At 40.2% G+C, this 16,614-nt stretch overlaps 1 protein-coding gene across 1 annotated transcript in view; it reads left to right on the top strand.

The window, feature by feature from the left end:
- Nucleotides 1-1,663: 1,663 nt before the first annotated feature.
- Nucleotides 1,664-16,614, top strand: part of UBE4A (ubiquitination factor E4A) — a 37,693-nt gene continuing 22,742 nt past the window's right edge. The window contains exons 1-9 of the mRNA XM_038535996.1: nt 1,664-1,811; nt 7,103-7,264; nt 11,353-11,526; nt 12,583-12,695; nt 13,685-13,837; nt 14,366-14,525; nt 14,776-14,978; nt 15,184-15,375; nt 16,271-16,604. Of these exons, the coding sequence (XP_038391924.1) occupies nt 7,144-7,264; nt 11,353-11,526; nt 12,583-12,695; nt 13,685-13,837; nt 14,366-14,525; nt 14,776-14,978; nt 15,184-15,375; nt 16,271-16,604 (1,450 nt within the window). The 5' untranslated portion in view covers nt 1,664-1,811; nt 7,103-7,143. The remainder of the gene's footprint in view (nt 1,812-7,102; nt 7,265-11,352; nt 11,527-12,582; nt 12,696-13,684; nt 13,838-14,365; nt 14,526-14,775; nt 14,979-15,183; nt 15,376-16,270; nt 16,605-16,614) is intronic.

Genomic DNA, 16,614 nt, shown 5'->3' with positions numbered 1-16,614 from the left:
CACCACATAGCTACCCAGTTATTCTAGAACAATTTTTTGAATGATCCTGTGCCCATTGATTTTAAATGGAGTTGCCACTCCACTCTCACCTGGACTGTAAGCTCCAGGAAAGAAAAGACTTACGTATTTTTACTAATGTATCTTCAGAAACTAGTATCATGCTGGAACAAGATACACATTTAAAAATTGCACAGCACTCTGTGTGTATATGTGTTTGTGGAGAAATATACATAACATGCAATTTGTCATTTTAAACATTTTAAGTGTACTATTCAGTGGCATTAAGTACATAGACAATATTATGCAACAATCACCACTATCCATTTCAAAAACTTTTTTCATCATCTTGACCTCTGTACCCATTAAACAATCATTTCCCATTCTTCCCTTCCCCCAGCCCCTGGTAACCTCTATTCTACTTTTCTATCCCTATTAATTTGCTTATTCTAGGTACCACATATAAGTGGAATCATACAATATTTGTTCTTTTGTGTCCTGCTTTTTTTACGTAACATAATGTTTTCAAGGTTTATCCATGTTGTAGCATGTATTAGAATTTCAGCCTTTTTAAGGCTAAATAATAGTCAAGTGTATGTATATACTACATTTTATGTATTTATTCATTTGTCAGTGCACATTTTGCATTGTTTCCCCTTTTTGGCTATTCTACATAACGTTATGAACATTGGTGTACAAGTATCTGTTTGAGTTCCTGCCTTCAATTCTTTGTGGTGCATACCCAGAAGTGGAATTGCTGTATCACATGGTAATTCTATATTACACTATTTGAGGAACCACCAAAATTTTCCCAAAATATTGCACTATTTTACATTCCCATCAGCAATGCCCAAGGGTTCCTAGCTCTCCTTCTCTTCGCCAACACTTCTTTTCCTTTTTTTTTTTTTTTTGATAATAAACTTCCAAAAGGATGTGAGGTATTATTTCATTGGAAGTTTCGATTTGCATTTCTGTAATGATTAGTGACATTGAGCATCTTTTCGTGTGCTTATTGGCCATTTGTGTATCTTCCTTGGAGGGATGTCTATTCAAGTTCATGGCCCATTTTTGAACCACACTGTGTGGTTTTTTTGTTGTTGTTGAGCTGTAGAAGTTCTTTACATGTTTTGGACATTAATCCTTTATCAGACATAGGATTTTACAAATATTTTGCCTCATTCTATGAATTCTCTTGAAAAGTGCGCTGCTTTCGCTGCCTTTGCGTACCTCAATGTAACCTTGAAGCACGCATGATGTCCCCACGTTACAAATAAGAAAACTGAAATCCAAAGCTAGCATTACCTTAGCACCCTGCCTGACCCCCAGTAAGAGCTCAAAGCCTTGTTATTGTTATTGCTGTTGTCATTGCCTCATGGATAATAATAATCTATGAAGAGTAACAGAAGCTGCTTCAAAAAGGCACGACACTGGTGGGGAAGATAGAAAGCAAAGGCCCACAGAGGTTGCCAGCAGCGCCAAGGATCACCAAGTCCCACCCGCCACGGAGACACCAGACTTCAAACCCGCCTCTTACTTCACCAAGCTCCAGCCAAACCCCGCCCCCGCCCCGTCCCCAAGACCACTTCCGGCCACTTCCGCCCCGCCCAGCTGTCTAGCGCGTGCGCCGTGGAGGTGTTTGCGCGCCAGTTCCCCGCGCAGAGCCGCGCGTCCTGCTTCCCGCACCCGGATGAGATTCTATGAGGCCCGGCGCCTGGTCATGACGTAAGTTCCGGTTGCCGTGCTGAGTCGGAAGTGGGAACCCTTCGGCCACTGAGACTCTTGTCGTGTCGTCGCTGGTGGCCCTTCAGGCTCTGGTAAGAGAGGAAATAGCTTGACGGGAGGGGATCGTTGAATCCGCGATGGGATTTTCTTCTCCTGGTTGAATGCCACTCCAGGCCTCTGCACGCTTGCCTCCACATTCCTTCGGTGTTTTCCTGACCCTTGACCCTCTCCTTCATGAACTTCGACCCTAATTTGGGACCTGGTTAAGGTGCCCCAGTTTCTGGCATCATCGCTCCCCTTTTTGCCCGTTCCTCTCCGGGAAAAGGCCAGAACATTGGCCTTGCGTTGTCTTTGACTTCCTTTCTCTGGAACGAGCGCCGAGTGGGTGGGTCTCCCTTGCCGCGGATCCCTTATGGAACCTGGGGAGATGAAATGCGAAGCATAGACAACCAATAGCCGGATGCCAGGGAAGGGAGAATTGAGCACCAGTCGCAGCAACCCAACAAGTTGAATACATGCGGCAAGACATTGACATTTCTTATGGCACGTGATCAGGTCGCTACTCAAAACTCTTGGCTGCGTGCTTCGTGCACCCTACACCAATAGGGTGTAGAAGACGCTAATAAGATTGAGTAACCGCAGCCCAGGAGCTTGTATTTGAAGGGTCGTGTCTTTGGGATCATTTTTCCGCTCACAGAGCAAGGATACGTTTAGTTTCGCTGCTTTGGTGTCACCTGGGACCCTCCTGTGACGCATGGGGGACCCAGGAAAGAATGCTGTCGGCTTTTTGACTTGATGTGAGATCCTTCTTGCTCGCTCGTGTGTTGTTAGGATCTGTTGCCACTTCAGCGGGACCTGAAAGAATTTCCGGGGTGGAGCATATAACAGTGAAAAACATTTTAATTCTTGTTTGATTTAATGTCTCACTAGGAGAGAGACCTTTAAAAAGTATGATTTAATAGAGCTTGGTTTTTGCCAACCCAGTTTTACAAAGTATTCTACATATTTCTGTTTAAAAGAATATGTAGGATATTCTTTTAAATTTGCAATACAAGGGGCACCTGAGTGGCTCAGTGGTTGAGCATCTGCCTTTGGCTCAGGTAAATAAATAAACAAACTTTTTAAAGAAAATTAATTTGCAACACCAAGTCTGATGTCAAAACATTTGTGGGCGTGGCTTTTTAAGAGTTGACAGTTGATCCTTAGGGATTAGCAGTGCTGTTCATAAACAAAAGATTGAATTCCGGAGGGGGCGGTGTGAGGGGATTTTGTAGGACTGGAGGTAAATAGCTATTGTAGATGTAGACCCTTACAGTGAGTATATCAGAGTGAAATGTGTTTCTAAGTAGGACATATTAAAAGGAATCAAATCCAGGGCGCCTGGGTGGCTCAGTCAGTTAAGTGTCTGACATCGACTCAGGTCATGATCTCGGGGTCCAGGGATTGGGCCCTCACTTGGGCTCCCTGCTCAAGGAGTGTGTGCTTTCTCCCTATGGAGAGAGCAGGGACATAGGGAGAGGCAGACTAATTGAATGCCACTCCCTTTCCCTATACCCCTCCCACCCCCTTCCTCACTCGTGTGCGCTCACAATCTCTCTCAAATAAATAAAATCTTTAAAAAAAAAGACAGAATCAAATCCAAAAGCTCCTAAGGATTGATGGAGGCACCATCCCAAAGGCTAACAACAGAATGGTATTGTATCTCTGTATGGCAGTTGAAAATGGAAGATTATAAATAATCAGTGACATTGAATATGAAAACAAAATATCAGGGCTCCGTTTTCTCAGACCTCTTGGAGTGGGTGATATCTAGGTACTCTTATATTTGTGAAAGCATTGAACATATCTAAACTGACATCTCTACAAAGGTTTCCATCAGGTGATCTTTTGTCCCTTTTCTGTGAAACTTTTCTGCAAGTGGTTACACAGTATTTGACGATGAAAGTAATTTGTGCACAGAATTGAAGTTCCTATGAGAAAGATGAGCTTAATGAAGTAGGCAAAAACTTTTTTGTTTTTCAAAAAGACTTACAGGAGAGATGACAAGAGATTTATTTCCATTCTCAATTCTACACAAGCTGAGATATGAAAGAGCCACAAGTGTCTGGCCCAGAAGCGTGACCTGCTACTGCGACCCAAGACACATAATAAAGCTCTTATCTTGAAGTAGGATCATGGGTGCTTACAAGGAGGTCAGGAGTAATGACATGTAAGATTGAATCATTCAATAAGTATTTATTTGGTATTCTGTGGTTGTGATGTATAATGCCAGACACAGAGAAAAACTAATCAGATAGGAAATTGTATTCAAATTGCTTACTGTCTAGCAAGGTAAAAGGTCTGCATTAGGAATATAATAGTTGAAAGTTATAAATCCTATTAATAGAGATAAAAGATAATAGGAAGCTAACTTTTTCTTTAAGATTTTATTCATTTATTCATGAGAGACACAGAGAGAGAGGGGCAGAGACACAGGCAGAGGGAGAAGCAGGCTCCCTCTAGGGATCCTGATGTGGGACTTGATCCTGAGACACTGGGATCACAACCTGAGCCAAAGGCAGAAGCTCAATCACTGAGCCACCCAGGCATTCCCTAACTTCTTTTTTTTTTTTTTTTTTTTTTTAAGATTTATTTATCTTAGAGCTGGAGCATGTACACAAGCAGCAGGGAGGGGCAGAGGGAAAACAAGAGAGTCTTAAGCAGACTATAGTTGAGTGTGGATCCTGACCTGTAGCTTAGTCTCACGACTCTGAGATCATGACCTGAGCTGAAACCAAGCATTGGACACTTAACCGACGGTACCACCCAAGTGCCCCTAGCTTCTTTTTATAATGTGACAGTATAATATTGAAAAAGGAGGAAATAATGCGATTTACTATCATAAATCCTGTTTAGTTGTCTCGATGGTCTTAGGACCCTATCTTTTCATATGTTCTGTATCCCTGATTTTCAATTTGCTTCCTTTCTACCTCTTATAGGGGTGCAGATGATGCATCTCCTTTGCATTAATCTAAACTCTTTTCAGTTTTTTTTTTTTTAAGATTTTATTTTTAAGTAATCTACTCCCAACATTGGGTTCAAACTTAGAACCTTGACATCAAGAGTGGCATGCTCTACTGACTGAGCCAGCCAGGCACCCCTCAGTTGTGTTTTTAAAAGCCCATTCAAACTGGCTTTCGCAAGAGAGGGAAATCTATTGGCTTTTTTTATAACTGAAAGACTCTCTTTCCATCTCTCAACTCTGTTTTCCTATATCTTGACTTAGTTTTGGGCTAATTCCTGGCAATTCCAGATTTATTTCTTACCTTCTTAACCACACAAGCAGGAAAGAAAGAGTTCCCTCTTTTGTAGATTCAGCCTGAAGCTGGGTGTTGATTGATTCTGATAGGCCTACTCCTCAGTCAGTCACTTTGGTCAGAGCATGCTGCATTTTGTTTGGCCAGCCCAGATTCATATGCTCATTCCTTGAGCTAGTGGGTGAGGCCATCCTCTTCTGAATACATGGACTAAGAATGGGGTGGATCCCCAAAGGAAAAATCTGGAGTGTCATGTTGAAAAAAGAGAATGATGTTTTGAAGACAAAATCACAAGAGCTCACTATACTTTATGCATGCCCCTGGACTTCAGAACATCTCAGGATAAAGGTGGGGGGTGATCAGCTGGCAATGAGACAATTGTTAGTGTCTCTATGTGAATTAGGGATAACAATTAAGCTTATGCAGTGGTTAAATGAGATGGAAGTCCTCTCAAGGATCTTTGTGATTTCCAGCACTAAATGTGCTAATTTTATTTTTGGATTACTAAGCTTAACTAAACTATACATTGCAAAAAATAAAATACATAGAGCAACATCTAATAGTTCAGTTCCTTGAGCAGTAAAGCCCAGAACCATGCTGAAAGGAGACTAGACCATGTACCTAAGTAATTACAAATAATTAGTCATTAGGTCTTATGCAGAAAACACGACAGAGGAGTGTGACACAACTGGTGGAGATGTCTCTGAATTGTCAAGAAATGTTAGTCTCTCTTCTTCCAAAAAATAAGGGTAACTTTTCCAACTTGTATTAGCTCTTGTGAATATGATTCTTTAAGGAGTCTTACCTCAGATTAAAGGTAGACCTCAAAAATATTTTTTCTCCTTCCCTCATACCCCATCCCCATATTTCTAAGGCCTCTGTCCTTTTAGCAGTTCAGTATCCTTGTGACCAGAACATTCATACCCTTTGTCTCTTCCCACCTTTTTCAGGGTTGTATTTCTATGCTGTGGCCTTAAAATTTCAGAAAGGGTTCCAGCCTTTCAGGGCTCTGTGCTCATCTCATTGTGCCACTGAGTCCCCTTGGCACTTGAATGAGGAAATGTAATCAGAAGAGTGCAAATGCAGGCTCAGTCAGCTCCACTAAATACCTTTGAGGTATATACCTATTTCATGTTCCACGTTAGGAATTTGTGTGTGTCGGCAGTGTTTATCTAGTAGTGGCGATTAAATATAGAATTAAGCAAAGACCATTTAGTTTTAGTGGAAGAAATCTCAATTGGTATAAGCCTAGGAGTAGAGATAAATTGCCTGATACATATTTAAAGCCCACAGCACGCTGCTGATCAGGTTCCTGTCCTGATTTGCCAAGAGGCTTACAGTTAGTTTATATGTAGCTAAAGAGTTCCCAGCTCCAGCTTTAAGTCCTAGAGGTCTGAGCAAGTGCCATCTTATGTTCATGGTGAATGAGAACATATTGGCTGGCCTAGAGATTTATGGGAAATGTGTAGCTGTTGTCCTATTTTTCAGACAATGCCACATTGTTGTTACAATGAGTAGATGAGTTCTCTCATTGAGTAATTCTGCTTAACCTATTTTTTTTTTAAGATTTTATGTATTTATATGAGAGAGAGAGAGAGAGCGCACGCGCACACAAGCATGAGCAGGGGGCGGGGCAGAGGGAGAGCAAGAAGCAGACTCCCCACTGAGCAGGAGCCCCCATGGGACTGGATCCCAGGACTCCAGGATCAGGACCTGAGTGGAAGGCAGATGCTTATCTGCCTGAGCCACCTGGGCACCCCCTGCTTAACTTATTTTTTAAAGGTATGGCAAATAGAAACATGTCAACAGATTAAATGCATTCCAGCTTGAACTTTTTTTTTTTTCAGCTTGAACATTTTTAAAGCTATTTGATTTTAGATGCCCCCAAATCAGGCCACCTTATCCAGTTGGTGGGTTTTGTAACCATTTTGCCAAAAATGCCTTGAATCTTGGAACAGGAATTGGAAGGTCTTACCCAAAGCATTTTTACAAGTTGTGTTCAAGAAATGAGGAAGGAACCAACTTTGGGTATAATCCTGGCTGTTGTGTTATCTGCCCCCCATGTCTGATACCTGTCCTTTCTGCAGCCCCTCCCCCTAGGTCTGGATGGAGGATACTTTAAAGTGAAATGACAGACCAGGAGAATAACAACAACATCTCGAGTAACCCCTTTGCTGCTCTTTTTGGCTCCCTGGCTGATGCCAAGCAGTTTGCAGCAATCCAAAAAGAGCAGCTGAAGCAGCAATCTGGTAAGTAGAGGAGCCAGTAGCAGGGGATGAGGTGACCTAGAATGGGGTCTTCCCAAGTAAAGTCTTCTTAGGGTCTATAATTGCAATTGGAGTTGATCTGGGGGCACAGGTTGTTTTTTGTTCATTAAAGGCATAAATTGGGGTTTTTTGTTTATTTTCCTTGTTTGTTTTGTTTTCAACTCTCTCCTCCCCACTGCATAAAGAGAAACCAGATAACAGGTGGTTCCGTAGTAACAGATGCCAGTCGTGATCCCAATGCTGTCGAGCTGTTTATTTTAAAAATCACCTAGCAAAAATACTTAAATAAATCTTTTTAAATAGGAAGCTGAGGTTGTAGTCATAGGTGTGGAAAGCAGGTTATGTGCAGCTGTAGAAAGCAGACAAGTAAAAGGAAGAATTATAAAATGGTTTTTGGCTTTTTGGTAGACAAATAAATGAAATTTGTTCTTAAGCCCAGTGCTTCAGAGTTGATCCCAAACAAAATACCTCTTCCATCCTGAGAAGTGGTCACTTTTATAGTGTACTGTCGTGACTTCTAAGAATATCTGATCCTTTGCCTTAATGTGAAAAAAAAAATCAGAATAAGATCTCACTAATCAGAAAAATGATTTTCCTTATCTAGGACCAAAGTTAAGATCAAGCCTAACTTCCTTCTGTAGGAAGACATACAGCCTAGGAGAATCAGGATACTGTTTCTCACATTATTAGGCTTCTGAGTGTAGTCACAGTCTTTCAAGCCAGAAACTACTCCCCTTCTCTCCAAAAAAAAAAATGATATTTTTTGGAATAATAGTATTTTTTGGAAAGGAGAAATGTTTATATTTTCCCTTGATTTTATTTCAAAAGTGCTGGTATACATAGCTGAGTTGTAGCTTTGCTCTCTGCTCAGGACTGAATAAAAAGGAGGTAAGGGCAAGACAGAAGAGTAGTAGACAGAGTAATGATGAAGCAAAGGGGGGGCGTATATGTAATGCTGACTTCCAAACATTAAAAAAAGGCAGCTCGGTCTCAATCTCTGCAATCTCTTCCAGATTCTTGCATTAGGAGATTGTAGGAAGGAAAGGGGAGTGAGGAATAGGGATATAAGAAAATGGAGAAATATGATTTATGAGTATGTAGTTGGAAATTCTGCTGCAGAGATTCTTAGCTCCTGTCACTCTCAGGGTTCAGAGAAGAACTTAACCTTATAGGAGTAGAGTGGCAAATGTTTGTTCTTCTGGCTGTCAGACATCAGGCTGGCTTGAGTTGGGAGTGTTGCAGGCACCAAGCAGTGGGACAAATCAGATACATGCGCTTCTGTTACTATTTTGGCTTCTCCTCATTTTAGTTTGTTTACAGCTTACCATGTCACCAGGTCTAACCTGTTTTCCACCAGTAGTTAGTACTCTGCCAAAACCTTTGGCCTCCTATGTTGAGCTTCACATTGCCTACACTCAACACACTAAAGCAACTCTTAACTTCTGAGTTTTGCCTGGCCTTTCAGAACAGTCACTGTTGGTAGAAAAAAGCAGATGCAGGCTCATGTGGCTTTTTAGTGAACAATACCACCTTAACTCTTTCAGCATGAGGTCCATTCGGAGGGGGAGCTCTGTCTACTGACAGCCAGGACAAGCGGTCTGTCAATCTTCTCCTATAAGTTCTCTGAACCCCGAGAGTGATAAGAGCTAATAACCTATGTAGCAGAATTTCCCTCAACCACATACTCATAAATCCTATCTTCCCATTTCCTTATTATTCCTATTCCTCACGCCCCTTTTCCTCCTGCAATCTCCTAATGTAAGGTTGCTTTTTTTAAAAAGTAAAAAGACCCAGTCAATAAGAAAATAGTAACAAATTAGAGGGGAAAAGACTCAAATGAGCAATTTATATGCAATAATCAAATGATTTTAAAAATCTAGCCTGCTAATAATTAGAGCACTGTATGAAATATGTGAAGATTTAAACAGGTACTCTCTCATAAACTGTTGTTGAGGGGCTTGTAAAGGAGAGCAGTCTTTCTGAGGATAATTTGGTAATATATGTTTACTTTTAAATGTGCAAGCTCTTTAACTCAGCAATTCTGCTTCTACAAATTTACCTTGCAGAATTACTCATACAGGTGTACAAAAAGAGTACTATTCGATGCAGTAGTGTTTGAAATCATGAAAAATTGGAAACAGCCCAAATGTTCATCAGTTGAGAAGTAGCTACACAAGTCAGAGTGTGTGCATACAAAGCAATACAGTGCAGCTATTACAAAAAATGAGGTAGGCCTATAAATGACCTAACAGAGAAGGATGTTGGTGCTGATTAAATTTAAAGAGCAAGCTGGAAAGCAGTATATATAGTATAATCCGTCCTTTTTTTTTCTTTTCTTTCTTTTTCTTTTTCTTTTTTTTTTTTTTTTTTTTTTGGTAACTGAAAGCCCTAGCAATAAACATTAGCACCAGAATAGGAAAAAAAAAAAAAAAAATCTGAAACACTTTGTTAACTTAAGTGGTTGTCCATAGGGAGTTTGTTCAGAGGAGACTTTTTACTTTATATTTTCCTATACAATTTGGGATTATTTATTAAAACATATGTGTTCTTGGGCAGCCCAGGTGGCTCAGCAGTTTAGCGCCTGCCTTCAGCCCAGGGTATAGTCCTTGAGACCCAGGATCGAGTCCCATGTCAGGTTCCCTGCATGGAGCCTGCTTCTCCCTCTGCCTGTGTCTCTGCCTCTCTCTCTCTCTCTCTCTCTCTCTCTGTCTCTCATGAATAAATAAATAAAATAAATCATCTTTAAAAAAAAAATAAAACGTGTTCTTTAAAATCAGGAAAAATCTATATATTTAAAATTAAAGGCATAGTGGTCTGTTAGGTAATTCTTTGTTCACTGAGATTCTGCATAGTGTTACTACTTTTGGTAATACAGAGTGCAATTATGAGTGGAAAGAATTTGATTTGTAAAATGTGGTAGGATTTACAGCCAGGAATTTCAGAATCCTGTATTTAGGATGTTGCCACATACAACTCAATTAATAAATAATCCAGTTTAAAAATGAGCAAAGGATCTGTATGGACATTTTTCCAAAGAAGACATACAGATGACCAACAGGTACATGAAAAGGTGCTCAGCATCACTTATCAAAGAAATGCAAATGTAAACCACAATGAGTTGTCACCTCATATCTGTTAGAATGACTACAATCGAAATAACAAGTATTATCGAGGATGTGGAGAAAAGAGAACCCTGGTGCACTGTTGGTGGGAATGTAAGTTGGTCCAGCCACTATGGGAAACATTATAGAGGTTCTTTAAAGAATGAAAAATACAGTTACCATATGATCCAGGAATTCATTTCTGAGTATTTACCCAAAGAAAACAAAAACACTAACTTGAAAAGCACAGTACACCCATGTTCATTGCAACATTGTTTATAATAGCCAAGACATGGAAACAACTGTGTCCATTAGTGGATGAATGAATAAAGAAAATATACCACACACACAATGGAATATTCTTGCCATTTGCAACACAGACCCATGTGACATGAAATGTCAGACAGAAAAAGACAAATAAAAACAAAGAAATGTTCTCAGTTATAGATGATACATAAAAAAAGAGAGAAAGAAACTCATAGATACAGAGAACAGATTGGTGGTTGCCCGGGGTGAGGTGGATACAGGGGATCAAAAAATACAAACTTGAGTTATAAAATAAATAAGTCCTAAGGATATATTGAATAGCATGGTGACTATAGTTAATAATACTGTATTGCATGTTTGAAAGTTACTACGAGAGTAGTAGATCTGAAAAATTCTTATCACAAGAGGAAACTATAACTCTATGGTGACGAATGTTAACTAGAATCATTGTGGTGACCATTTTGCAATATATACAAATATCAAATCATATTGTATACCTGAAACTAATATAATGTTATACATCATTTATATCTAAATTTAAAAAAAAAGTTTCGTGACTTGAGATATTCACTAATTAGATGATTAACTTGTTTCACATCCCAAATTATCTTTCTCTTGATAACATTTATCATTTTTGATAGTATACTTGGTTGTCTCTTAAAGATAAGAGCTTAACTCTTAATGGCTTACATTTTCTGGCAGATGAACTCACAGCTAGCCCAGATGACTCGGATAATAGTGTGTCAGAAAGCCTGGATGAATTTGATTACTCTGTGGCTGAGATTAGCCGTTCCTTCCGTTCACAGCAAGAAATATGTGAGCAACTCAACATCAATCACATGATCCAAAGGATCTTCCTCATTACTCTGGACAACAGTGAGTTACAGACTTGCAGCCAATCTATTCATTACTCTTCCCTTCCTGCTTGGGTTAGGAACTTGTTCATAGAAACCTACTGTATCTAGTGGTTAAACTAACTGTACTGCCTAGAACACAGTTTTGACATTTCAGTGAAGCTTTTGATTGACCTAAAAATAGTATTTAGACACAAGTGCAGCTTTCGTTACCATTTTGATATGGACTGGGTCAATAGCTCCTTACCTTTACCACCTTAAAAGGAAATGCAAGTGGTAGCCAAGTCCTTTTTCTTCTCAGAGGTGACCTAAACATTTAGATGGGAACCCAAGAGGTGTCAACCAAGAGGTGTCATAGTGTTTTCCTTCTATGTCCTATCTGTAGTTAAACCCCAAAGTATGTGCTTTTGTCTGGAATTTACTTTTTTTTTTTTTTAAGATTTTATTTATTTATGCATGAGAGACACAGAGAGAGAGAGGTAGAGACATAGGCAGAGGGAGAAGCAGGTTCCCCACAAGGAGCCTGATGTGGGACTTACTTGATCCCAGATCCCGGGACCACACCCTGAGCCAAAGGCAGACAGACACTCAACCACTGAGCCACCCTGACATCCCTGAGATTTACTCTTTTAAATGTCATAATGTTAAGTTTATGACAAAACCTGACATGCTCTTTGACTCTTGGAAAAGATTTAAGTCTTTAGATACTGCTTTGTGTGTCAAGATTATCCTTGATAAAAAAAAAAAGATTATCATTGATACCACCTGAGTTGGACTTGACATTCAAGAGAAATGCTCAAGATCAGTTGTCTGGGGGCACCTGCGTGGCTCAGTTGGTTAAGCATCTGCTCATTTGAGCACCTGCTCAGGTCATGATCCTGCAGTCCTGAGATCAAGCTGTGCATCTGGCTCCCTGCTTAGTGGGGAGCCTGCTTCTCCCTCTCCCTCTGCTGCTCCCCCTGCTTGTGTGCTCATTTGTTCTCTCTCTCTGTCAAATAAAATCTTTTTTTAAAAAATCAGTTGTCTGTATAAGACGGAAGCATTATTCTTAACCTACCAGATTAAAACCATTTCCCAGGTGACCCAAGCTTGAAAAGTGGGAATGGCATCCCCAGCCGTTGTGTGTATTTGGAAGAAATGGCAGTAGACCTGGAAGATCAAGACTGGCTTGATATGAACAACGTTGAGCAGGTACCACTCTGATGTTCCTTTGTGTGCCCTCAGCACAAACTAGCCATGCTCTTGAACTCTGCTTATGTTTCCCCAACCATGACTTTGCTTACTTCCATCTCTTAACGTTGTCTGTGGTATTCCTCTTTGGGGATCTTCTTATTTTCCATGGCCACATATCTGAATTCCTGGTGTGAACTCTCTATGCCTCTCAGATAGCAATTATCACCTTCTGTAACATGTAGTGGCTTTTTTATGTACCTGTTTTATCTCCCCTATCAGTTCCTTCAGTTCTCAGGGGTGAGGTGTGTGTCTTTCTTTATATCTTTACCAAAATCAAAATAGTACGCTTTACCTTATAAGTGTCTAATTAACTGTAAAGGAATAAAAGTTTGGTAGGGCAGACACTTGACAACTTGTAGTTTAACTTTATATGTTTAAATTATCTTTATAGAAGTCTGAGTGCCAGCAGTCACACAGAGGAATAGATTTCATGTATAAATTCAGTCACTGATTCTCCACACCATTCAACAAATGCTGTTTTAATGCTTACTCTATGCTAGGGTTATACTAGACATTTGAGCTCTATTTAGGATAACTGTACAGGTGACCCTTGAACAACAAGGGGGTTAGGGGTGGTCAAAAATCCATGTTATAACCTGTTACTCTCCAAAAACAGCAAATAGCCTACTGTTGACCTGAAGCCTTATGGATACCAAACAATAAAGTCAGCGAGGGAAAAGAAAATATATTATAAGCAATAGAAGATAAATTTACAGTGTTTGTATTTATTGAAAAAAATCCATGTCAAACCCATAGTGTTCAAGGATAAATGGCATATACAGTTATATACCTAATATTTTCTAAAATAGTAAGGTGGGGTCCTTTACGGCCCCTTCACTCTTCATCCTGTGATTCTCGCAGTAACCTGTGTCAGAATGACCTTTTACATCTTGATATTCTAAGAGTAACTTTGCAGTGATTTAGTGTTTTGCTTGTTTTTCTTAAAGGCTGTCTTCGCTCGCTTATTACTTCAGGATCCAGGCAACCACTTGATTAACATGACTTCTTCTACAACGTTGAATCTCTCTGCTGATCGAGATGCAGGGGAGAGGCACATTTTTTGTTACCTTTATTCCTGCTTCCAAAGAGCTAAGGAAGAGGTAAAGGAATAATCCCCATTGAAAACTGTGTGGTACTCTTGGGTTTGACTTTAACACGTAAGCCAGAGTTGGATCAATGTCTTTTATATCAATTCATCATCATAATATATCAGGAACTAGATATAAGAGGCAGTGTTAGTTGTCAAATTTTAGTCTGTCCTTTCTGTAGCTTGCGGTCTACTCCATTCCTCAGCTAACCAGTGCCTCCTGTTCTCATACAAACCTTAAAAAGTCATACTCTTAATTAACAAAGGTCTGGGGAGAAGAAAAAAAAAAAGAAAGGTATGATAAGTTCATTTCCACTGAGGTGTAAATAATGAGTGAGCTAAGCTTGGTCACTTCCAGGATTAGAATTCTACAGTTAGGTAATTCCTTAAACCAAAGAATGAACTCTATTGAATTTTCAAGAATCCACAGGACAGCAGTATTGTTTTGGGGTACATTGTCTTTTTTATTCTATTTGCTGAGTCCACCCTTGTTCAGATCATACAGCTAGATTCTCCCCTCTCTTCTTCACTCTACTTCCAGATTACCAAAGTTCCAGAGAACCTGCTCCCCTTTGCGGTGCAGTGCAGGAACCTCACTGTGTCCAATACCCGAACAGTACTCCTCACCCCAGAGATCTATGTTGACCAAAACATCCATGAGCAACTGGTAGATTTAATGTTGGAAGCCATCCAAGGAGCCCGTGAGTACATAAGCAAGATCTCTAGATTTCTACATTTTGATTTCCAAATTTAAAATTACTTTTATTGTGTTAGAAAACCTCAGAGCCACTACAGTTCCAGAAGTATAAATTAAGGAAGAGAGCTCATATCTTGACCATACTGTGTCAAATAGCAGTACGATACTGAAGTGTGAGAAGAGTAGAGAGCCTGTGTGTAAAAGCATCTAAAAATCACTACAGACTTTGTTTCCTCCCATTTGTCATCTGTTAGATTTTGAAGATGTAACTGAGTTTCTGGAAGAGGTTATTGAAGCCTTGATAATGGATGAGGAAGTTCGCACATTTCCCGAAGTCATGATTCCAGTGTTTGATATTTTATTGGGCCGAATAAAAGATCTAGAACTATGTCAGATCCTGTTTTATGCATATCTGGATATTCTTCTCTATTTCACTAGGCAGAAGGATATGGCAAAGGTAGGTCTAAAAGGTGGTATGTATTCATTTGAGCTGGAGATTTAATACTTTATGCACCTGTATCTTGAGGGTGCTCTAATGTTACTTCTCAAATAAGAGAAAGATACATTGGTTGTCCTATAGACTTAACTCTTTGAGACCTTTTCACCCCACCACCCTTAACTCATCATACAGACTTATAAATAGGACTTGTTTTCTTCTGTAGGTTTTTGTAGAGTACATTCAGCCCAAGGACCCTAGCAATGGGCAGATGTACCAGAAGACCTTGCTGGGAGTAATCCTGAATATCTCCTGCTTATTAAAGACTCCGGGTGTAGTAGAAAATCATGGCTACTTTCTGAATCCATCTCGTTCCAGTCCCCAGGAGATCAAAGTGCAGGAGGCCAACATCCATCAGGTGGAACTGTTTACCACTGTATCTCAGCCCCCTAATCTTAGATGAAGTCATGTTTCCTCGGGGAGCAGATGCAGATAAGGCCGCTTGAGCCTCTTTGGGGAAGCAGATTGATCTGCTTGGCTTTTTTCTACCATAATCACGTAAAGAAATTGTCCTCTTTTTTAGTGTGGGCTCAGGGAAGAAGATAAGCTGGTATGTGGTTTAAGAATAAGCTGCTGCTCCTCCATGCCCTGCTGTGACACAGCCACTTCCTCTCAGCCCCCACTGTTGTCACCAAGCTGTTTCTTATAACCTGGGCTCCTAAAATCTTCCAACTGAACTCCAGCTTATAAACAATTGTTTTCCTTTTTCTTCCTTCCACCTATGTTCTCTCCATTTGGGCTTCTTAGTGTGAATTCTAGCAGAGGTCTGGCCAACATGAGGAGGTAAATGGCTGAATTAGGGATGGTTTAAGTCTCCCATCCCAAATTACTGCAGTGGCCAGATCTGGCCTGCCACCTGTTTTGGTAAATAGTTCTGTTGAACACAGCCATGCCCATTGACACACATTGTTATGGTTTTATTTCACTCCACAGTGGTAGAACTGAATAGTTGCCACAGTCACCGTATAGCTTGCAAAGCCGAAAATATTTATCATCTGGCCCTTTGCAGACAAAGTTTACTGATCTCTACTCTAAAGCGATCCAAATGCTATCTGCATTTTGGCAGATCATCAGGGAAGCTCTCCTAAGTGCCCAGAAATTTTCTTAAAATCGGAACTGGGGTATAAAGCACAGGGAGAGTGAGGGAAAAGATTAAGATATTTGTGGAAATTGCCAGTGGCTAAGGTTTGGGAGTAACAATATGAGGATTGTGAAACTGGAATGTTCTGTGGTTGTGTTTTCTGGTTAAACAGTTCATGGCTCAGTTCCATGAAAAGATCTACCAGATGCTGAAGAACTTACTCCAGCTCTCTCCAGAAACCAAACACTGTATCTTGTCCTGGCTTGGAAACTGTTTGCATGCAAATGCAGGCCGCACCAAGATTTGGGCCAATCAGATGCCAGAAATCTTCTTCCAAATGTATGCCTCGGATGCCTTCTTTTTGAATCTGGGTGCTGCTCTCCTGAAGTTATGCCAGCCATTTTGCAAACCCAGATCCTCTCGGCTCCTCACCTTTAATCCCACTTACTGTGCCCTGAAGGAATTGAATGATGAAGAACGAAAAATTAAAAATGTGCACATGAGAGGTAGGGGGGA

The sequence above is a fragment of the Canis lupus genome, chromosome 5 (assembly GCF_011100685.1).
Source record: "Canis lupus familiaris isolate Mischka breed German Shepherd chromosome 5, alternate assembly UU_Cfam_GSD_1.0, whole genome shotgun sequence".
Lineage (NCBI taxonomy): Eukaryota > Metazoa > Chordata > Mammalia > Carnivora > Canidae > Canis > Canis lupus.
This window is presented reverse-complemented; position numbering and strand designations above follow the sequence as displayed.